The sequence below is a fragment of the Anolis sagrei genome, chromosome 1, assembly GCF_037176765.1.
Source record: "Anolis sagrei isolate rAnoSag1 chromosome 1, rAnoSag1.mat, whole genome shotgun sequence".
Classification (NCBI taxonomy): domain Eukaryota; kingdom Metazoa; phylum Chordata; class Lepidosauria; order Squamata; family Dactyloidae; genus Anolis; species Anolis sagrei.
Window position 1 is genome coordinate 283,784,442 of NC_090021.1, and position 24,005 is coordinate 283,808,446.

The window sequence follows — 24,005 nt, forward strand, 5'->3', positions numbered from 1 at the left end:
TTTCCTAATTCTTTTTAAGAAGTTTCTATGTACAATTTTAAAAGAGCTACTGGTTTTGCTATGATGTGGCTAAAAAGTAGGCCCTTTAGATATTTTGTTTTATTACTTAATTTATTGTATTTTACTATGTGGTAAAACACAAGAAAACTAATCTTTCTGAACAAATTTACTGTACTTTTCCTGCAACACTTGCAATTTGGAAGCTTTCATGTGGCTCATACTTAAAGATGATGTCCTGCAGGGAGACAGTAAGCTAGTAAGAAGCTGACATCCCCCCCCCCACTTTAAAGAAAGTTTTTCTGAGAATGAGGCAACTGTCTAAAGCTTCTGGTTTAAAATACTGACTACGTTTAACTAAAACGTGCTAAGATAGGTTCTTTCTTGATCTTATGTACATTGTGAATGTGCTGCTTTTTGAAAAGATATGCAAAGACATGCAAAGAAACAATTGTAATTTCAAGTTAATCTATGATGTTTCTTACATTAATTTTCCTACTGTTTCACAAAGAAGAAGGGCCGTTGTCAGGACCTTACTTCCATCTGTTGTTTACATTATTTGTAAAGTCCTAGGTGCAATTCAAAGGATGTTTAGATACTTTCAATGGAATGACAGCTGGCACAACAATTTCAGTATAGAAACAAGCCGTATTGCAAAAGAACTTTCTTGTCTGTTGATAATGGAGTTGAAATGTTATTACCTGGTGCTTTCATGGCCTTTGTCCTCAATCCTCACATATCCAAGAAGGGGATGGCTCTGTCTGTAGTGAAATCGCTTCAGACAAGTGGTTCTCAACCTGTGGGTCCCCAGGTGTTTTGACCTTCAACTCCCAGAAATCCCAGCCAGTTTACCAGCTGTTGGGATTTCTGGGAGTTGAAAGCCAAAACATCTTGGGACCCACAGGTTGAGAACCACTGCTCCAGACCATCTTAAGGGACAATAGAAGGAACATTTGAGACAAAATGTAGATTTGTGACACTGTCACTTTTCTTCAGTATGATATTTAACATCTTGAAGAAGCCCACAGAGCTTTGAAAGCTTGCATGGTGTATTTTGTGCTTTGTAGCTGACCCAATAAAAGTACCACTGTTGGTGGATTTTGTATTTTGTTGCATTTTGTTGAATTTTTCTGAATGGCCAACATGGCTACCACTGAATAAATTTCAGAACAGTATCTCATGGAACTATGACACTGAATCCATGAAACGCCTGGCTAACTCTTAGTATCTTTTCATACATTAATTTTTTTTCTTATACAATTTCTTATTTCCCTTGTATGGTATTCAAGATGTAGCAGTACACAAAGCAATCTTGTAACACTTTAGAAACTAAGAGAATTAAGTTATCTTAGACTGAGGGTGCATCTACACTATAACGTTAATGCAGTTTGTCATCGCCTCAACTGCAGTGGCTCAATACTATGGAATCATGGGGAGTTGTAGTTTTACAAAGTCTTTAGCCTTCTATGCTAAGAAGTGCTGATTCCTCACCAAACTACAAATCCCAGGATTCCATGGCATTGGGCATGGCATGGTATGGCAATTAAAGTAGTGCCAAACTGCATTAATTCTACAGTGAATATGCACCTTCCATCTGCTTCCTGATATAGATTCAGTCCCCGAAAGCTTATGATACCAACTTGTTCTCTGTTAATCCCTAAAGTTGTAAGATCCCTTTTATAGCAGTTCTCAAGACAGATCTGATACATGTTTTCATGCATTTGGCATTCACAGGGGGAGAAAGAAACAATCAAAACTGTATATTGGAGCCACAGCTTTTGGTTGTGGCATATCCTTCAAGCACCTTTCTTTGCTGGCAACATCTGATTCACAGCAAACAGAAGCCAATGACATTATTTCAATGCACAACCCTACCACGCAAACAGTATCTGTTGTCTGGATCCTAGTGATGTTATGGCATTCATCCCGTTACTTGATCAGTTTTCTTTTTCAGATGTTGTATTAGTTTTGGTTGAGGTTATAGAATTCAATACTGGTTTGTTTGTTTGTACTTCAGTGCTAGTTTTAAAACTACAAAAATGTCATCTCTTTATATGCACATTCAGATGGCAAAGTATGAGAAGTATGAAAGCTTATATCCCACTAAATATACAGTGATTTGGACAAGGTGACCTTTGTCCTGATCATTTTCCCACTATACTTTAACTTTATTTGAAAAGCTTTAAGAATGAAATGTAACATCACTGCATTTTAATCTATTCATCTTTCTTTTTTATTTTTGTTTTTTATAACACTTTGCCATTCTGCAGGACTCAAGACTTTCCTGCTAACCCTCCAGTAATTCTTTTGTTTCCTGCCCTCAGCAACTGACCATGGTTATTTTCTTGAACTGCTTTGAAATATTCTAGCATCTGTAGGGGCACCTATTACTTGGGGTGCCCATTTAGTGCCAGTTAAGTCCAGAAAAGATATATTAGATACAGTTGCTTCCAGCTGATATCAGTCCCTCCTAATTGAATCTGCCCCATTTCTGAAAAGTTATAAAAAAAGGTTTAACAGCTTTCTCTAGAACCAGATGCTTGGTATTGACATCTGTTAAGAACAAAGGTGTTTAGTGTGTTCCTTGCAGCAAGGTTGGACAGAAATATGAGAACAACAATAATGATGTAATATTATTTTATGATGATGATGATATAACAATCATTATGAACAACCACCACCCAGAGGACATCAGAACCAATTAGAAAGCAAGTGAAAATGTTATGAAATTGGGATTTTGTGCCTCTGGAAAAAGAAGTCAATTATGATTCTACACTATAGCACTAGATGATCTTGGAGCAAGTCCATATAATTAAACATCTGAAATAAAATTTCTCTAGTTAGGACCACAACAGCATACCATAATTGCAAAAAGTGATACTACTTTGAATGTGCCACACTATCTGACAGATTCCTAGGTTCTTGAATAAAATCTGAACCCTTAATAGTATGGTCTGCTAAACATTGTACAGTAAGTCAGTGTGCGGCATATATGTTCCCTGTAGTACCAGAAAATGTGGATAATTTGGAACACCATTAAAATAAATGACCTTTGGCCCCAGCTTACCATAGTATTGCACTGAGTGGCCTAGGAGGTTTCACATGGAGGTCCCAAATGAGGGCGACAGCAGGGGGATTCACCAGGCAGCATGGTGAATCTGTGGGGCAGCAAGGGGCACATTACCACAAAGCCCACATTGCCCACATTGTTGCTTTCCCCATCACATGGGGGAAAGCACTGCCACCTGACTTCCCCCTGCACTGGCCCATTCTAAGCAATGAGAACATGGAAAGCATCCCATGTTTTCTAGGCTTGTGTGAATGGCTCTGGCGGCCTCCATCCTGGCAGCATCTGAAAGCATCCTAGGATGGAGTCAGAAGACAATGTGATGAGGTAGCCTAAGGGGTCCTAGATAGGTAGCCACTATAGGCATTTGCTAAGTCCTCCAGTGTATTAGTGTCCAGGGGAAGCATACCAGAGAATCATACTGGAGGACCTAAGAAATGTCTAGAGAGACTATTTCTCCACAGAGGCAGATAAGTTAAACTGCAAATATGGATTCTGCATTTATGGGGATGTTACTGAATATGCATATGGGAGTCAACATATATGTTAAAATCTAGAGTCACATTCCTATGAGTTTTCTCATTTTCAAGATTCTCAGAGCCTGATCCCAGTCACACCCTGGAGGAGCGAGTGGTGCATTGGTATTTCAGTCAGCTGGACAACAATAATAGCAATGACATCAACAAAAGGGAAATGAAGCCTTTCAAGCGCTATGTGAAGAAGAAAGCCAAGCCCAAAAAATGTACACGACGCTTCGCTGACTACTGTGATCTGAACAAGGACAAGTCAATTTCACTACAAGAACTGAAGGGTTGCTTGGGTGTTGGGAAAGAAGGAGGTGAGTGGCACTTTTGTTAACTGAATTAAAAACAATTGCCAAAGTAATTGAACAAACTAGTCTAATTCAATCATTGCTGTTGTTTCTTTCGTTAGGCTATTATGTTCCGTAATTATGTCATCAGTACTTTAGGATGGACGAAACCAGTTGTTCTGACCTCTGAAATATTTACTTTTTGAAGCCAGAATAAATGGTATAGATTTATCTTGTCCTGGTTTCTGTTTTTGTTGACATATTTTATCAGTGAAAAATCCATATTAAAATGTGTGTGCCTTTTCCCTAATAACATTCAGCAAGCTATTAATGGTAACAGCCATTTTCAGTCTCCTCGTGGAGAAAAAAGTGGGGTATAATAAACATAACAACAACAACAACAACAGAAATAACAACAATGTTTTATCATATCCCACTTAGGACTCCATCATATGATTCTTTGTAAAGCAGGGGACAGTGGGGGAAATTATGGGGCAATGTAGGGAACTGTTTTATTGTGTTTCCTACTGTTGGAGTTTGTGTCATCCCTTCCCATGAGTTTCCCTGCTGTCCCCCGCTTCCTGTTTGGCTCCTATTGCTTTTTTCTATGAGGAGTCGGGCGTACACTTGTCTTTTCTGGGTTCCGCTGCCAGCATGGAGCCCCATGGAGTCCTGCCAGAAGTAGCCCTGTGCCATGTGATGTGCCCCAAATAACTCTGTGCCAGCAGTGGAGAGGAGCAGGAAGAAGATGCTTCTCTCCCTGCATGTGATGAAGTGGTAAAACAGATTGTTATCTGAAACTGTCATTCTAAAATGTTTCTAATGCTCATTCTATAGGTTTTCTTTTAATGATTATAGTTAACAGAAACCTTCACTCTCCAACATGTCGTATAGGAAATTGGTTTGGGGATATTATTTTCCTTAAATATATCTTCTTATTGAACAAAATATTCCTTGAATGCAGAGGTCTGCCCAGTCCGATGCAGCCAAAATAGTTTGGCTCAAAAGAGTATAAATTTCTAACTTCTCCTTTACCTTCTGATTGCAAGACATCAATTATCATCAATGCAAATCAGTCTTGCTACTTACCTAAGATTGAGGCTTTCATAATACTTCAGATCAACTAGATTTAAAATACTCTTTTATATTTTACAGGCAGCACTGGCCATTTCCCCCATGGAAAAAGACAAGGTCCTAATCCTTTCAGTAAGTAGCTTCTATCATTTCAGTTCCCAGTCACCCTGGACATCATGGATTTTATTGGAATATTAACAAGAGCTGTTCAGCAATATTGCAGGCTAGTTTAGATGGTAGTGGGCTCTCCTATATTTTCAGATGATCATTTTCAATGATTCTTTAGTTATGATTTTAAGTTGGACTAGATGACATCAATATCCTTAAGTCCATAGATCCTGTTTGATCTTAGGAGCTAAGCAGGGTCAGCCCTGGTTAGTACTGGAATGGAGAGAGGATGGATATAGAAAAACCACATCTGAGTATTCCTTGCTTAAGAATACCCCATAGAATCCCCCACAGGTGACTTGACGACACATAAACACACAGATGGCTCTCAGTATTCCTTCTATCTCAACAGCCCTGAGTATATGAATCAGTTCCAAATTACAGAACACAGCACATCTAACTATACACAGCACTTACAGTTGTCTGCCTTGGAATTTCCTTCATGAGGGGAGAGGATGGATTTAATTCTGATTTTCCTTCAAATAGTACTAGATTTAGTGAAAGGCCACATTAAACTAAGGAATATAGTGTTTAACTATTAAAAGGGGAAAGAACAAAAAAGTGTAATGTGTGAGTGTTGGCATAAAATAAGAGTTAGAGATCCAGCTGTATGCTGATCCGTTCTAATGAGCCTACTAAATTCCATTTTGACAATAGCTGTCATCTTGCCTATAGCCTATATTGTTTTGCTGAGCTCTGTGGTTTCTGCTATGCTAGAAAATGCTGTAACTGCAGTGCTATATGCCCAAAGCCACATACAGTACCAGGCCCTGAGAACACCCTTGTAACAACAACGTGTAGCTACTAGCTACATTCTGTATTTCTCACATAGACATCAGATAAGGATTACCATATATGCATTACATTTTGCATACTTTGTCTTTGTCTGCATAAATCTGAAGTTCTATAAAATACTGATACTTGAAATAAACTTTATCTATCTTGGTCAGTGATGAGAGAAGTCTGGACTGAAAGCAGTAGTGGGCTGGGTTGTTTCTTTGGCCAATGTTATTGTTTGTTGTCCATTTGCCTTCCTGCTTGGCTTCAGGGCTCATTGTAGCTTTATGTCTTGCCTGGGGAAAAAACAGTAGGGCGTTTAAGTCCTATCCTACAGAAGTACATACTTTAAGTAATTTGCACTTACCTGCACAAAAATAATATCTATCAGAACCAAAAGAACATGTTCTACTTTGTGAAAAATTAAGGGCACTGCATAATAAAGGACATCGGGAGTTGGTTTCACTAGAAAATGAGCCGTTTTTTCTTATGTTTATGTTGACAAACCAAGCAGGAAAGACTTCTTGTACATGGTAAGTCAGATTTAGTACTAGGATGACCTGCTACACCATGCAGGCTGTCTCCATTCCACTTTGTAATACCAAAGTGCTGCAATTGTGCAATGAGGATACACTCTTACTTTTTAAAAAATAATATACTAATTATAAACAGTACACCTAACATTTTATTTTACTTATTTTAAATACTTACACATTAATGGGGTGGTGGTGGAGATAATTAAGGTGATAATAAAATCTAATTCTTGTGCCTAAAACAGAAAAAAAGTGATAAAAGCACTCCCAGGGAACAAAGTAGCCTATCCAGCAGATCTTAATACAAGTTGAGTATCCCTCATGTGAAATGCTTGGGATCAGAAGTGTTTTGAATTTCATATTTCATCACATTTTGGAATGCCTATTATTTTCAGATACGTGTACATAATGAGTTGGGAAACTTGTCTGTATTAAATGCAAAACAGAAATGGAACATTATAGGAAAGCATTCTTTAAACAGGTTCTGTGTGCATATGTTTTTGTGTGTTTTCAAAATTATGGTTCATCTGTATTAACACAGGTGGTGGTTATTGTGAAAACATAGTCCTCTCAGGAATCATTGGTTTCTTTGTCATATAAAGGTTAATAAGGAACTCTGTTGACTCTTGTAAATTACTTTCAAAAAGATTTTAATTGAAAATTTCACCTTTTGTTTCTCCTTTCCTACAACTTGTCAATGTTCTACACAACTCTAGTAGGGCGCCTTGTCTAAAAAAACTGAAGAGAAACTGCAAGGGAGGAGGACTGAACACATTGCCATCTGAAAACATTCCTGTGGGACTGGCAGTATGCAACACAGCAGAAGTGGCAGCCACAACATTTTGCACTTTTTAATGAAAAAATAATAACTGAAGAAGGGTGAAAGCGGTCTATGTTTAATGCCATTACCTTGGAAAAGAAAAGAAAACAGGAGAACATTACATCTGAGAAAGAAAGAAAACTGAACAGCTACTGATGATTTAAATTCTGGGGATTGCTTGGACTTGAAATATGTTTAATATACTGTATATAAATGTAAATTGTACAGTGCTCTTGTATGGGCCTTAGTGTAACTATTTGGTACTTTATCTTAGACTGATGGGGCACTGCAGATTCTGAGATCCAGGAATACACTCATTTCCACAGCCATTCAAAAAAGTCAACCTCTTTTCACAGCCAACATCATTACTGTACTAGGTCTTCGATTCGGTCCCTTATTTGAGCAGCATGATTCCCCCCTCTCTAAAAGTGCTTTATAGATCCGGCTGTTTTCTATTACTTTTAGTTAAGGATGGGGTAGGTAGTTCAAATAATCACAGTCACCGTGGTCTGCAGTACATTTGCCACATTGAATGAATGCAACACAACAGATGCTAGTTTCATGAATCTATTTCTGAAGACATAGTAGGAAGTCCATGTTGAACATCATCATCAATCCAATGACCACTTCCCTCTGCTTTTGGCAGCAGGGACTGCCACACACCTTTACTTTTTGAAGTCATCACCAGTGCTTATGGTACTACTGGCATATAAGGTGATAATGAATATTGTCTGAAACCAATGCCATTTTTCTCTGATTGTTATCTGTTAAGAATTGCATCAACTTAGAAATGGAAATGGAAAAGGAAACCGATGGAAATTTATTTCAGCAATCTAGTAAACTGTATAAGCCTGGAAAAGAATACCTAAAGACATTATACAATTGTAGCACTTCGGTGCAACTTTTACCATAACTCCTATGATTCAAACCTATGGAATCCTTTGATTTGTTGTTTGGTGAGGTGAGATCTATTGTTGTAATTCAGGAAAGTAGAGAATGCTAAGAACCTTGCCAAACTACTAATCCCAGAATTGCATGGTCTGAACCCATGGCAATAATATTGTTTTATGTTTCCAAGTAGTTTTTGACTTACGGCATTACTAATCACAAGCCTTTTTGGAAAGACTAGTTCAGAGGGAGTTTGCATTTGCCTTCTTCTGAAGTTGAGAGTGTGTGATGTGTCTAAGGTTACCCAGTGGTTGTCAACGGCTGAAGGAAATTTCATACCCTATCTCCAGATGAGTAGTCCAATGCTCAAACTGCTACACCATACAGGCTCTCTCCATGTCACTTAGTAGTACCAAAGTGCTACAATTGCACAATGAGGAAACACCCTTACTTGAAAAAAAAATAAACTACCCATTTTAGACAGTACACCTGACAAATACCATGTCACTACATTCAATGTGGTGCCCCAGTTCTGGTTGATCACTCATCTCTCATCTTTCCAGTTAGCTGTGTTTCTGGACTGTCAAGGGGCCAAGTGGGAATCACACCTAGAAAGCCATGTTGCTTTGAGCATTCTGGGAGCTGTAGTCCAAAGAGGTAATGTTTCCAAACTCTGACATAAGTTAGTGGAACACAGGATGCAAGGACTGCTTTGTTGACTGGCACTTTTATGTAAAAACTTTTGTGCCCAAATTTGGTGGCAGTGATCAGGAGGGCATAGTAACTGTTTTGCCAAATAAACCCCACCAGTGATGATATCACATTGCTGTGAAGCAGGACTGCATTATGTCTCAGAGGGTATAACCTGATGGGATAGATATATTCTATTTTGGCCACACATTCTATGATGGCTTTTCCCTTTTAGATTAATATCTCAACTTTGTTGGTCTTGGCTCCTTAAATGTGCAGAAGATGCAAGTCTGGATTGTACAAATAAATGATTCCTTGGATTCTAGATTGGTGGGAGTGGGGACTTCTCAGTAGGTAGAAGTTCAAAACTAGCCCAAAAAATATTTTTCTTAAAATCTGTGCCAAATTTCTTTTCTACAAGTATATTGTAAAGTGAACCTTCATCTTATGGAACAGCAGCACCCACTGCTGGCTTCCTTAGCATATCACATACAGTGGATGTGCCTCCTTTTTATGTTCCCCTCTGCATATTACTTTCTTCTCTCTTTTTTAAAATACATGCCATCCTGTGTATATATTCCAGTTATTTGGTTTTAGTATAAAGTGTAAAAAGTCTACTTTCTCCTTTTGATCCTGTTGTAGAAATGAAGAGCAACTCATAAAGGACATGGTAAAAACTCTTTGTATTTATGTGCTGGGTTGTTGTGAGTTTTCTGGGCTGTATGGCCATGTTCCAGAAGCATTCTCTTGATGTTTCGCCTGCATCTATGGCAGGCATCCCCAGAGGTGGTGCGGTCATGTTCTCTTCCCACTTATCCCTAAGACATTTTCCACCTTGAACCTATTTTCTGCAACATCAGTGAAGAAAACGCCGTAACTTGTTCGATTGTTTACATCAAGGTACTGTTCTCATCAAAACCCTTACATTCAACTATCATGTATATCTTGTACAAAAGCAGTGCTGCCTTTCATTAATATTTACTCACAAGTCAATCTTATTCACAAGCCAATCTTTCTCACAAAAACTAACAGGAGAGAGTATTCCAGGAGTATTTGCTCATTGTTGTTTCCTTGCTTCTAATTATTCGACAAGTTAGAAATAAATTATTAGGACATATTCCATGAGTGTAAATGTGCTCTTGTTGGATTAAATCAAGACTGCTCTATCCTATAATTCTGTTTTCAACACAAAAAAAGAAGACACTGCTGTATATATTTGTAAACAGAGCATATAGCATCAAGCAGCCTCCACTTCTTGGTTATCCACACAAGAAAGCAGTTAGCTGTTTCTACCTGCCAGAATGTTTTGATCTCAAATTGTAACTCATGTTCTGTGCAGCCTTCCAAACAGGAGGAGGATTGGGGCTGCCAAGTCAGAGGTCTTAAGATTTCATGACAAACCCTATGACAAGATTTCATGGGGGTGGCCTCTTGTGATGTTTCAAGGGATGGGCCATGGTGAAATCATCATACATTAAGCATCAACTAGAGTTGCCCAGATCATGTCATGAAATAACAAACTTCACGTCTGAAAAGTTAGACATACTATATTCATATTCCTTTTAAGACAGTTCTGTTCACCTCAGATTCCTTAGGTTTCTTAAAGCTATAGAAAATTCTGAGCTGTCTTGCACTTGGAAGACCCATATGTGTGAACTTTACAGATGACCACTCGAAGAAACATGGTTACAGGTAAGCAATCCAAACTTCTCCTTCTTGCTCCATGTTGGCCACTGATACTATTTAGTTTTAGACTTTTATTTACGTCCTTCTTCTTTTAATGGCGGCTTCACAAACCCCTTTCTTCTTGCTCAGGGGAAAAGGCCAAACATAACATCACAGGCATATTTGACAGTTTTCAATGCCACTTGCAAACAAGTCATGTGGAAATCAGATGTGTTAATCTGCTCTTGAGAGAAAAATTGGTGGGATGGATATTTATAATCAAGATCCTTAATGTACAGCAAGGTGGATGTCAGGCGGTGGCTTACCATTTGAATTAGCTAATTTTACTCACTCAGGATATCTTTTGTAATCAAACATGGAAGACCCCTGAAGAAAAACTGATAATGATCAAATGCAAATGTAAAATGTTCCAATGTTGTGAAGTTGCCACTAGCATTTAAATCAGTGGTTCACAACCTGTGGGTCCCCGGGTGTTTTGGTCTACAATTCCCAGAAATCCCAGTCAGTTTACCAGTTGTTCGGATTTTGGGAGTTGAAGGCCAAAACATCAGGGGACCCACAGGTTGAGAACCACTGATTTAAATAGTCAAGGAAACCAAACTGGAGTGGAGGGCACTTAGTTCAAGCTTTCCGCCAACCTTTCAACAGAGGACCTTATCAGATGGGCAGAGGTATGGTGGAGGGAACCATCAGGTTCTGTTCCCTCCTGTCAGGGTCTGTGTTTCTCTGCCTGTTCCTGCTTCCTCTTTGCCTCTTTTTCCCTTTCCTCTGGGCTCCGCTGCCATCATGCTGCCACCACAGAGTCCCACTGGAAATAGCCCTACATCAAGTGATGGGCTCTGGGGGAGTCCATGTTGACAGCGGAGATAAGTGGGGAGAAGACACTGCTCTCCCTGCATCTGATAAGGTCCTTAGTTCCATTGAAATCCACAGGACAAGCTGTCAGGGCTCTGCAGTTTCTCTTATCTGTCCTTTTAGGCCTCTTATAAAGGCATGAGGCCAACTGGCACATTGTGAATTTGGAAAAATAAGCCCTTTATATGATGGGAATCTAATTGTGACTTCCAGTGCCTCCAAATCTACATGTGAAACTGCATTATTCTAGAAGAAATGGAAAAAGAACTTTATTCCCTGTAGGTGGCACTCTTTGCTCTCTTGTTAAACTAATATCACTGGCGCCCATTAGTAAATTTTGAAAAATTATCCCAGCCAAACTGAATCAGAAAGGAAGCTAGAGAGGGAGATTCTGCTATATTTGCCAAGTTAGGAAGATGAAAGATATAAACTATGCCCCAGTTTAGATGTAAAAAAGTCCCACTGCCATGCAGCAAAATGTCAGTTTCTGTGTCTTTATTGTGCACAGTTTTGAATGGAACTAAAGCATGCCTGTCTCAGCTGTAGCGGAAGGTAATGGCAAATGTCTCTGACAAATCTTGGCCTTAGGATCGCCATAGGTTGGAAAAGGACTTAGAGGCACAGCACAAAGATAACAATACCTCATGATTAACACTGATGGGAATACAACTGTTTTCAAAAAGATAGTAATATTAGCATTTCAATACAAAAGGAAGGTGTGTGTGTATGTGTGTGGTGAATCTAGCAGCACTTTTAATTATGGTTTTATTATTGTTTGAGCTTTCCTGAATTTCCAGCCACTTCTTTAGATGCAGTAATGCATGCGATGACCTTTCTTCCCAAGACTTGCTAGGCCCCCGTAAGGTGGGACCTGTACATTGCCACTGCCCCTTTAATTGAAAATTAAGCTTTTATCAGGATGTCAATCTCAGTTATCCTAACCCCCCCCCCCCCCTTGCAAGGGCACATTTGAAAGAGCGATCACTATGAAAATGAAGATGGTTAATGCAAAGGCAGTAAAAGGGGTCTTATTGCAAAGCTTTTGTGCAAACATTTTATGTGTTAATCCAAAACATCAAAGAAAATTCTTTTAATTTAAAAAGGCTGTGTATTCAGATCAAATATGCTTTGGTTATTGGTTTTTACATTGTCATTTGAGGCTCCTTTTTGGATGTTGTGCATCAGCCATTTTACTGTAAGAAGTCATGGCATGGCCTATAACAATGTCAGGACAAACATTCATTTGGTTTTAATTTTCAATGACAAAAGAGCAATAAGGCAGAACAAATAAGCAAGAAAAAAAGGCAATTATCTATTATAAAAAGAATGTTGGATGCCTCAGCTGTATTCATAGGTTGTAATCTTTTGACTACCTAACAGGGCTCCTCAAAGTTTTTAAACAGAGGGCCAGGTCACAGCCCCTCAAACTGTTGGAGGACTGGATTATAATTTGAAAAAAAAACATGAATGAATTCCTATGGACACTACACATATCTTATTTGTAGGGCAACCCCCCCCCCCCACTTAAACCACAATGATTAAAATGAAGAATAATTTTAACAAATATAAACTTATTAGTATTTCAATGGAAAGTGTGGGACTGCTTTTGGCTGATGAGATAGGATTGTTGTTGTTGTTGTTGTTGTTGTTGTTGTTGTTGTGTGCTTTCAAGTTGTTTTAGACTTAGGTTGACTTGAGCAAGGGCCAGGTAAAGGACCCTGGAGGGTCGTATCCAGCCCCCGGGCCTTAGTTTGAGGACCCCTGACCGAGTACTTGAAAGGGCAAGATACACAGTTTTAGCAGTTACATTTAAAGTCCTACATGGTTTGGTGCCCAGATGTCTTATTTATTTATTTATTTTATTTATTTCACAGTTTTCTATACCGAGCTTCTCAACCTCATTGAAGGACTCAGCCCGGTTTCCAGCCATAAAAAACATATACACTCATTAAAATATCATATATCACAATTACAAAAACAACTTTAAAAACACTATATATAAAACTACAGTGGTCAGTCGTCCTATTAAGATGGATCTACATCAACTTCCATCCAGGGTCCTATGGTGTTGTCTCATTCATCGAAGGCCTGACTCCACAGCCACGTCTTCACCCGTTTCCTAAATGTTAGGATGGATGGGGCGGTTCTGGCCTCCAGAGGGAGAGAGTTCCAAAGTCGCGGGGCCACCACCGAGAAGGCCCTGTCCCTCGTCCCCACCAGGCGCGCTTGGGACCAAGAGCAGGGCCTCTCCAGACGATCTTAGTAGTTTTGATGGTACGTAGGGGAGAATATGTTCGGAGAGGTAAACAGGGCCGGAGTCGTTTAGGGCTTTATAGGTCAACACCAGCACTTTGAATTGTGCTCAGAAGCTAATTGGCAGCCAGTGGAGCTGGCGTAACAGCGGAGTGGTGTGCTCCCTGTACCCAGCCCCCATTAGTAATCTGGCTGCTGCACGTTGGACTTGCTGCAGCTTCCGGGCAGTCTTCAAAGGCAACCCCACGTAGAGAGCGTTGCAGTAGACTAAGCGGGATGTAACCAAAGTGTGTACTACCGTGGCCAAGTCAGCCCTCCCTTATAGGACCACATCTTCCTGTGTACTGCACCCTGTAAACTCAGGTCCTCTGCAACCAGCCAAGCTTAGGCTAACAAATGTCACCTGGAGGACTTTTTCTTCAGCCTCCCCATGACTGAAATGCTTTGCCAGAAGGGATTCAGTATATGAATTCACTGTCTGAATTGAAAATTATGGTATTATTAATAATTCACATATAACGAATCCTTCATTATTGTACCCTAGCCTAAATCCAACAGTTAAACCCAACTCAAGGAGACCCACAGAATTAATAGGAATCACAGTTGCATTGGTTCCATTGATTCAGTTCAATATTATTGGGAATTATCATTAAAGGCATCACAATGAACTGCAGTGGCCCCTTCCACACAGCTGAATAAAATCCCAGATTATTTGCTTTGAACTGGAATATATGGCAGTGTGGACTCAGATATCCCAGTTCAAAGTGGATATTGTGAGATTTTCTGCTTTGATATTCTGGTTTATGTTGCTTTGTGGAAAGACCCATAGACCACTCACCACCTTAAATGATTTAGCTGAATGCAAATTAGCAAACTACTTGCAGAGAAGAAGGCTTTTTTCACTGTATCTATGGCCACTGTATAAGAGCCAGGATATTATCTATATTGTGTCTTGTCAGATATAAGTTGGGTTTCTGCTGTTTGGCTTCCTGTTTCAGTTTTCTTGGACTATTTGTGTCAATAGCCTTAGTCAACTCTTGATTCCATCTATTGGCTAGGCTTCAACAGGAGTGTCAGTAGATACCAGCCATAAAATCATCTAAAGCTGACTGGAATCCTTACACACCCCTTAGTCCAGTCATGTCCAAAGTCTGTCCTGGGGGCTAATTGCAGCCCTTGTTCAAATTTCCAGTGGCCCTCTATCTCCAAACCTCCTTCCCTCCATTTCTTGACTTCCTCCCTCCCTTTATTCCTTCTTTCTTGGGGATCAGAGCCCTGGAAAAGATGGGTTCCTTGTCGCCGCCCCATTGCCATCCTGACTTGAAGACCCACAACAACAACAATCCTAATCAACTTGCTATTGCCATATCTCCTTCCACCCTGAATAGTGCCAGATTGTGCTCTCACCAGTGCATAGTCTTACAACTGCCATTCCCATTGATATCTGGTTTATGAATATTATTTCGAATATTATATAAAAATATCTAGTCAAGTCAATTTCTCATAATACACTCATAGGGTTGTATTTGATAGAATCACATTGACTAGCACAGGTCAATGTGATTCTGGTTTGGTTTGGACCAAAATGAAGAGGATATTTACACACTGCATTTGGATTTAATGTATGTTGAGATTAGAAATAGAGTTTTGTGGAGGGATCTGAAGGAAAAGAGAGCAGTCTTTTAAACATTCATTTTCCTTGACATAATGAATTCAGGAGCATGAATCTCAAATATAGTTTATTCCTGTCAAATATTGACTTCTCCTAAGCTGCCAGAGGGTGTTTCTCCTGTTCAACCTGGTCACCATGCCCTCTATATGGTATTTAAGTACACAAGAAAATATTGACATTTAAGTGACATTAGCCATGTAGCTTCTAATACAATTTGAGATGGTGGTTTCTTGTTTATGCCGTTGAAAGAAAGCTGGGGTCTCTGCACACAAGGATACACAACCCAGCATAAATTTAGACATGGTTCTGAGAGCACAGGGGACCTCCAGCAATGCAATAGCAAGGGAAAAATAAAAGTCTAGGCTGCTGGCTCCCAGCCATGTCAGGAAAAAATACAGCGTGTAGCTCTCTCGCATCTTTCCTTCCTTAATGGATTACCTGTGGCAAGAAGAAAGATGAAAGCAACCGTGGGGAAAATGCAGGAAACTTTGCAAATGGAAGGTAATATCTGAACCTTCATAACATTCTGTCAACGAGGCCCAATAGAAGCCTCATTTGGAAGCAGTGGAGAGTTCTGCACCAGTGTGAACTCGGCAACCAGGCGAATAAAGATGCCAAGCAAATAAAATGCTTTCCACCCACTACATTAAGCTTGGCAAATATGCTCATCTAGTGTCACGGCTTTTAAAATAATAATGTTAAAGAGCTCTCACACAAAGCCAGCAAGAATGTAATGTGCATTCACTGCCATTCTGTTGCCATCATCATATCTTAATGTGTTTCTTACTTTTATTTATTATTTATTTCCAGTATTTATATTCCACCCTTCTCACCCGCAGGGGAGTGCTCAAGGGCCAGGGCTTCCCAGTTCTCAGTGTCTATGCCAGAGCTTTTAAGGCTGGCTTTGAGCCCATCTTTAAATCTCTTTTCCTGTCCACCAACATTCCGTTTTCTGTCCTTGAGTTCGGAGTAGAGCAACTACTCTGGGAGACCGTGGTTGGGCATTCAGACAACGTGGCTGGTCCAGCGGAGTTGGTGGCGGAGGACCATTGCTTCAATGATGGTGGTCTTTGCTTCTTCCAACATGCTGACATTTGTCTGCCTGTCTTCCCAAGAGATTTGCAGGATTTTTCAGAGGCAACGCTGATGGACTGTCACCTTGTCATAGTGAGGGTGCTTGCGTGTTCCAATGAACCTGCAGGCCAGATCTAACATGGCTACTAAGGATATACATTGTCAAGGGTGGTATCTCAGCAAACTACAACTCCTAGGATTCCATAGCACTTAGCTAGGGCAATTAAATAATAATAACAATAATAACAATCAGTTCTTGTGGGTTTTTTCGGGCTATATGGCCATGTTCTAGAGGCATTTCTCCTGACGTTTCGCCTGCATCTATGGCAAGCATCCTCAGAGGTGAGGTCTGCTGGAACTTTTTGTAGCTGGATAATTTTATTTTTATACTCCACCTCCATCTCCCCGAAGGGACTCGGGGCAGCTTACATGAGGCCAGGCCCAACAGAACAGTTAAATCATAACACATTAAAATGCATATCAACAAAATGATAACAAAAAACAATATAAAGAAATAAAAAACCAACATTAAACATTTTATAAAACATACATCAAAGCCAACAACCAATAGCAAAGTTCAATAACTCATTGTGGGTGGGCTGACTGGTGCCACAACATTAGAGGATAGAGCTAATGTGTAAAGTGCAAATATCTTATAGCAGCAATGAGTATAAGAACGACTGACCATTAAGGATTTGGATATAACAATTGTAAAGTGCTTGAGGACAAGAAAGTGATATTGTACTGCATTAATTCTACAGTGTAGGTGTACCCTTGGTTACAGTGGGAGAAGTCAAGCTCTTCCATTAAAATAGGAGTCCAGTGTAACAGTACAATTTTGTTAATATACTGGGGTACTACTTCACATAAAGTAATTTTCCAAATGGTTCCTAAAATAGAGTTTTCTGTTGTGTAAAAAAAAAACCAAAAAGAAAAAAAAACCTCCCTGACTTTCTATGACTGATTCCCTAAATTTCCAGGGCTGATTCCTGGAAATACGATAATAATAATCTTAAATATGCCTTTGGGCTTGCAAAAAAGCACCCCTTCTTCATCTTTATTGCTGATTAAGTTGTTTCTTGAGCTCCAGTTCTAGTATGGGCTTTTTCTAAATCAAAAATATCTGATTCTGTGGATGCCTTCTCTATAGAGTGATGTGGTAGCTTTGCTTTTAGGGATGTCCCTAGAACATGAGGTTTTCTTACTTCGCAGGTAAATTCTCCCTTGATCTATTTCTGATCACACTTTAATTTTACATAGGTTTTCACACTTGCCTCTGGTGAAGGGACTCCTTGCTGTCACCGATGTGTGAGCACACTGGGCTAAGAGAGATAAACAGGGCTCCCGCAGGGCTTGGCATCCGAACCCATCCTCCACTGTGTAATGCATTTGAATTGTTAATTGGCTAACTTATTGAGCAGACAGTGTGACCTCTGCCCTTTTCTACTTTATTTCAGTATAATTCAGAACAGGATAGAAAGAGGCTTTCCCTCATTAATTTAATGGTAGAACTTGAAACATCATCTTGGAAAATTGGTATGTTTTTAATTAGCCCTTTTCTGCCAGGGAAACCATTGATGTTACTCATCCCATTTGATGGAGCCCCTGGTGGCACAATGGGTTAAACCCTTGTGCTGGCAGGATTGCTGACTGACAGGTCAGTGGTTTGAATCCGGGGGAGCGGGTTGAGCTCCCTCTGTCAGCTCCAGCTCCCTATGTGAGGACATGAGAGAAGCTTCCCACAAGAATGATAAAACATCAAACATCTGGGTGTCCCCTGGGCAACATCCTCATAGTTGGCCAATTCTCTCACAACAGATCTGATTTGCAGTTTCTCAAGTCTCTCCTAACATGAAAAAAAATCCCATTTGATAATTATACAATAGTAACATATTATTTATTACTTATAATGTATAAAATATGGGCAGTCAACAAATTCTTCAATAGTAAATTCTTTTTACAAAGTCTTCTTATCTACTCAGCTCCCTTTGCCCTCATTCTCTGAATGATATTGTTTGATTGTTTTTTGTAGCCCTGGTGTTTGGTGGATAATGAGACAGAGTGGAATTAATGGAGACTTTCAGATTTAGGTTGTGGTGTATTTGAAGAAAACAATGCAACAACGCTTGAGTTGAGAAAGAGCAGGCTGGGCTACAGCACAGCTAGTAAATCACCAGCAGCAATAAGATCTACCAACTGAAATGTTGCTGGTGTGAAGCCCATATCTGGTGAGCACCCGACTGTCAGCCCAGCTCACTGTTTACCTAAGCAGTTTGAAAACAGCTTAGAGTTGTAAGTAGAGAAATTAAGTACTGCTAAAAAGCAGGGGACACCATAAAAAAAACATAAAATGTTGGTGACCAAAACAAAGAAGGAAGTCCTGATGGCTCTTTATCATAGAGGATGGAGCAACAGCACCCCCTGTGGCTAGATTTGAACACAACCTACAAAGACACCAAAAAGCTGGATGTCAACACAACGTATCTCCTTTCTGTCTGTGATCCACACTGAGTCCCCTTAGGGAGATAGGGAAGAAGAATATAAATAAAGTGTTGTTGTTGTTGTTGTTATTATTATTATTATTCGAAACACAACAAGATGAATCCACAACAGACAAGATCACTTTGCTGGCTGTTGTATTGGATCACATGTCGGACACTTCCCAAGTGTCTAGGACTCTGTGATGTATCATCGAATAATGCATGCAGATCCCAGTAAGGTGGCCATCTGCAGTGGGCAGATTGTAATATTTCAGCGCCGATTGTGTTTAAGTGTAAGCCAAAGTCTTTAGGCACTGACCCAGTGTGCTGATCACAAGTGGGACTACCCTTACTGGCTTGTGCCAGAGTCTTTGCAGTTCGATCTTTAAATCCTCATATAGTGTCAGCTTTTCCAGTTGTTTCTCTGCAATCCTGCTGTCACCTGGGATTGCGACATCGACGGGCCATACTTTGTTTTTTAACACGATTGTGAGGTGAGTAGTATTATGCTCCAAAACCCTGTCTTTCTGAATCCGGAAGTCCCAGAGGAGTTTGGCGTGTTCCTCCTCCTCCTCCTCCTCCTCCTCCTCATTATTATTATGCAATCCTTCTGTAGTTTTGTGTGCCACAGGCAAAGAAAAAAAGTGAGAAAATTTGTTCTAGAGAGAAAAGTAGGGTGCAAACAAAGATGATGGTGATGGTGATGGTGATGATGATGATACATAACAGCTGCCTGCAGAATCTCTTATTGAATATGTGTGAACATAAAAAAGGGAAAATGGGAGAGCAGGTAAGCCTGCCTCACCAGCAACCCTCAGCAAGTTATTTTTACAGTTATTGATTTCTAAAGGTGCATCTACACTGCAGAAGTAATGCATTTAATTGCCATGACTCAATACTATAGGATCAAGGGAAGATGTCCTTTCTCTTTCTCTCCCAAAGAATGATGCTGCCTCACCAAACTACAAACATGGAAAACATGTTCAAGTGGTTTCTACAAGGTTCAAAATATTTTTTATTTACTCGACCTATTTGGTTCATTTCCCATATTGTTAGTTTTGAATAAAACATTTGTTGAAATGTGTTCAACTGCTTTTCTTTTTTTGTGCCATAGCAAACTCTCTCAATTACTTTTGCTCAGGGCCCAAAATGTCCGTTAAAGAAATAATGCTCAGGAACATATCAATCCTGTTAACTGATGTACACTTTTACTATACCAAAATGGCAAAGGAACAAAGAAAGCCCACAACCATTTGACTCCCCAAAAGCAGCACTTTAGGAGCATGTAAACCTTACTTACAAGTGGAGTTGATCCCATTCCTTTCAGCAGGTTTGGAACTCACTTTGCACATCTTGTTTTCCCAAAACTAGCTAGCTGCAGTAGACCCACAAATGTTATAATGTTCCTTGCCCTTACAGAAGTTGTTCAAAGGTAGGATAGTTTACAATATAGATGACAAAATAAAAGTGGGTGACTTCTAGGACCCATGTGGCATCATGTTCAACTAGGATTTCAAGCTGAATATGGCTAGCTGAAGAGATGGCATTCATGTGGTCCTCCTGATGTTCTTGGACTGATAGTCCATCAACTCTAAGCAACATTGCCAACAGTAAGGTATTCTGGGATTTGAACACCTAGATAAGTAGTTCCCAAACTTTGTTCCTCCAGGTCTTGGTCTCCAGCTCCCAGGATTCTTGCCTATTGGTCAAGCTGACTGAAACTTCTGTCAGTTGACATTCAACTTCTGAGAGTTGACACCTGGAGGACCAAGGTTTGGGAACCACTGGTCTAGAAGACTGCACAAGTCCTATCCATAAACTAGTGAAGATGGCTAGACTAAATGACCACAACTAAGGTTGGCAAATGCAACACTCCCAACATTGTTTTTTTCTTTCTTTACTGCAGTTCCTGTTATCATTCACCATTGGCAATGCTGGCTAGGGATGATGGGAGTTATAGGCTGAAAATATTTGGAGAGCCATGGTTATGCACCCAGGGTTTCTGACACTTAGGAAAAATAAAGAGAGAGAGCAAGAGAGAGAGAGCAAGAAAAACTGAAAATGAACAGAAATAGTTTGCTGCACTTCATCTAATGTTAGGCATTTGCATGTTGAACAACATGTCAAAAATGTTATCCGCAGAGCTGCTTTCATCCTTCCATCTGTTTAATAACATAAACTAGTCATTCCCAGGCAACCATGAGTAAGGATTTAAATGAACATTTGTTAGGCTGTGATTGCTTGAATCCCATCCCACAGTGGCTCTCGGGGCTGGCGCTAGCATCTGGCATCTTTGCTGAGTCTCAGTTTTCTGGCTTTCAACAATGTAGGGCTTGAGGAAATGATTCTTTGTATTACAAATCCCAGAACTCCCCAGCCAATACAGTCTATTACCATCCATCTTTTTAAATAAATGTCCTGGTGTGCCGAAGGGTTGCCAGACTGGATTCAGGACAGGGCTCCTGTGACTTTAATGTTTAACAGATCTTCAAGTAGTATGAAGTACTATAAAGTTCTGCCAATCAGCACAAAGATGCCTGTCATCCTTTAAACCAGTGGTCCTCAGACATTTTAAGCAGAGGGCCATTTCACGGACCCTCAGACAGTTTGGGGGGGGGGGGGGCGGATGGGACGGGACTATAGTTTGAAAAAAACACAAACAAATTCATATGCACACTGAATGTATCTTATTTGTAGAACAAAAAACCATGAAAGAACAGTGCAATATTTAAAAGGAAGAACTATTTTAACCAACATTTATTTATTTATTTAAAACATTTATATTCTGCCCTTCTCACCCCGAAGGGGACTCAGGGCGGAGCACAGCATATATACGGCAAACATTCAATGCCGGAACAAGAATTCATTAGATGCATACATAAACATTAAAAACATTGTCTCAGTATCAAAATACACTGTTTAAAACCATCTTGATCATTTGAATCTAATCTAATTGGCTTGGTAAGGTATCACTGCTTTATTACACTGTCCTAAAAACTATCCCACAGTCAAGTTTTTACCACACTTCTAAAGAACAGGAGGGAGGGGGGCAATCTGATCTCACCAGGAAGGGAGTTTCATAGCTGGGGGGGGGCAATCACTGTGAAGGCCCTCTTTCTTGTCCCCACCAATTGCTCCTGTGACAATGGTGGGATGGAGAGCAGGGCCTCCCCAGAGGATCTTAATCTTTGTGATGGTTCATAGGGAGAGATGTGTTCAGACAGATAAATTGGGCCAGGGCTGTTTAGGGCTTTATAGGCCAAAGCCAGCACTTTGAATTGTGCCTGGTAGTAAACTAGCAGCCAGTGGAGCTGGCCTAACATGGGAGTTGTATGCTCCCTGTATGCCACCCCAGATATTAACCTGGCTGCCTCTCGTTGGACTATTGGAAGCTTCTGAGCAGTTTTCAAAGGCAACCCCACCTAGAGTGTGTTGCAGTAGTCTATCCTGGATGTAATGAGAGTATGGAACACCATGGCTAAGTCTGGCTTCCCAAGGTACAGACACAGCTGGTGCACAAGCTTTAATTGTGCGAAAGCTTCCCTGGCCACCGCCATAGCCTGGGATTCCAGGCTCAGCGATGAGTTCAGGAGAATTCCCAAGCTGCGAACCTGTGCCTTCAAGGGGAGAATAACCCTGTCCAGAACAGGCTCTAACCCTATACCCTGTTAGGCCTTGCGACTGACCAAGAGGACCACAGCTTTGTCTGGATTCAACATAAACATACCAGTATTTTAACAGGAAGCATGAGCCTGCTTTTGGCTGATGAGATAGTTAAGTTATTTAGGCTCACTGTTATTGTGTGCCTTCCAGTCGTTTCAGACTTAGGACAACCCTAAGTCTAATGTTTAGAGTGGGGTGTGTGTAAATAACCTTGGAGGGCCACATCTGCTGCTGTGAATGCATGCTCAGTATGGAACACATCTCACCATGCTAAAACAGTGGATGTGGCAATTAATGAAACATGCCACATTACCACAGCATGTCTACAACCCACACCACTGTTTAGCTGGTATTGCACCACCTGACATCTGCTGGACAGAAGCAGCCAATAATGAAAGGACCAAGGCAGTGACATCTACGGCCCATCCTCTGTTCGGATATCAGCCAGCATGCCAACACCTGAAATCAAGAAATAGTTTTCTAAGATCTGCAGAGATACACCTCAGCAAATGAGAGTCCAAAAGTGGCAGGCTAAAACCCAGAACTTCGAGCCATGGTGGATAGTGAATGAGAGACTCCCTTGTCACACAGAAGGCTGGGCAACCTGGAAGGTGCTGAACAGACTATGCTCTGGCACAACGAGATGCAGAGCCAACCTTAAGAAATGGGGCCACAAAGTGGAGTCCTTGACATGTGAGTGTGGAGAAGAGTAAACGACAGACCACTTATTACAATGTAGCCTGAGCCCTGCCATTTGCATAATGGAGGACCTCCTTACAACGACACCAAAGGCACTCCAAGTGGCCAGCTACTGCTCAAAGGACATTTAATAGATTGCCAAGTTTTTAAACTTTGTGTTTTTTTAAAAATACATTACAACTTTACCCTTGATTTGCTTCTGATATGATAAATACTTTCCTTTCCATATGGAAACATTGATATGACTTGTATGTGCAAATATTAAGTTGTTAAAAGAGACTAGCACTGTTTGATTTACACGTTTCTTGCACCCTTACAAAAACAAGTTATTTCAGGGTTTACAAAAGTTACTTTGTTTTGGACTACAGCTCTTGGAATATTCCCCCCCCCCACCCCCCGCTCCCAAATCAGCTTGGCTCCTACTCTAGCTGGCTAAGGGACTCTGGACACTGAAGTGTCCACAAACTAACTTTCTGAGCTCTGTTTACCTACAATTTATTCAGTCGTCACTTTTAACTGAGCTGTGGTTGTTCGTAAAAGCCGTGCTTTGTGGCAAGCTAGCTGCCTGTGGCATTGCGTGCAAAATGACGACTGCAATTAAAAACTTTCCTGTCGATCTGGTCATTTTTATGCATTGGTAGTGACAAGAGACTCCCAGCAGGTGTGCCTTCCCACAGCCAAGCTGGGCTCAAATAGGCAGTAGAAGGACTTTTTTTTTCTTTTGCGCTATGCGAATGCAGAAAAAAAAGGTTAGTTGTGTCACAGCAAACTGAACGGCACAATTTCCTTATTAAATTA

The 24,005-nt window shown here is 40.3% G+C and overlaps 1 protein-coding gene across 3 annotated transcripts in view; it reads left to right on the forward strand.

Moving 5' to 3' along the window:
* SMOC1 (SPARC related modular calcium binding 1) overlaps positions 1-9,505 on the forward strand; it is a 97,442-nt gene extending 87,937 nt beyond the window's left edge. For 2 of the 3 annotated variants that reach the window (XM_060761885.2, XM_060761901.2), the window contains exons 11-13: positions 3,655-3,902; positions 5,031-5,081; positions 7,144-9,505. In XM_060761885.2, the coding sequence (XP_060617868.2) occupies positions 3,655-3,902; positions 5,031-5,081; positions 7,144-7,160 (316 nt within the window). In that variant the 3' untranslated portion in view covers positions 7,161-9,505. The remainder of the gene's footprint in view (positions 1-3,654; positions 3,903-5,030; positions 5,082-7,143) is intronic. The other variant, XM_060761893.2, reaches the window with a different exon arrangement.
* Positions 9,506-24,005: the final 14,500 nt, after the last annotated feature.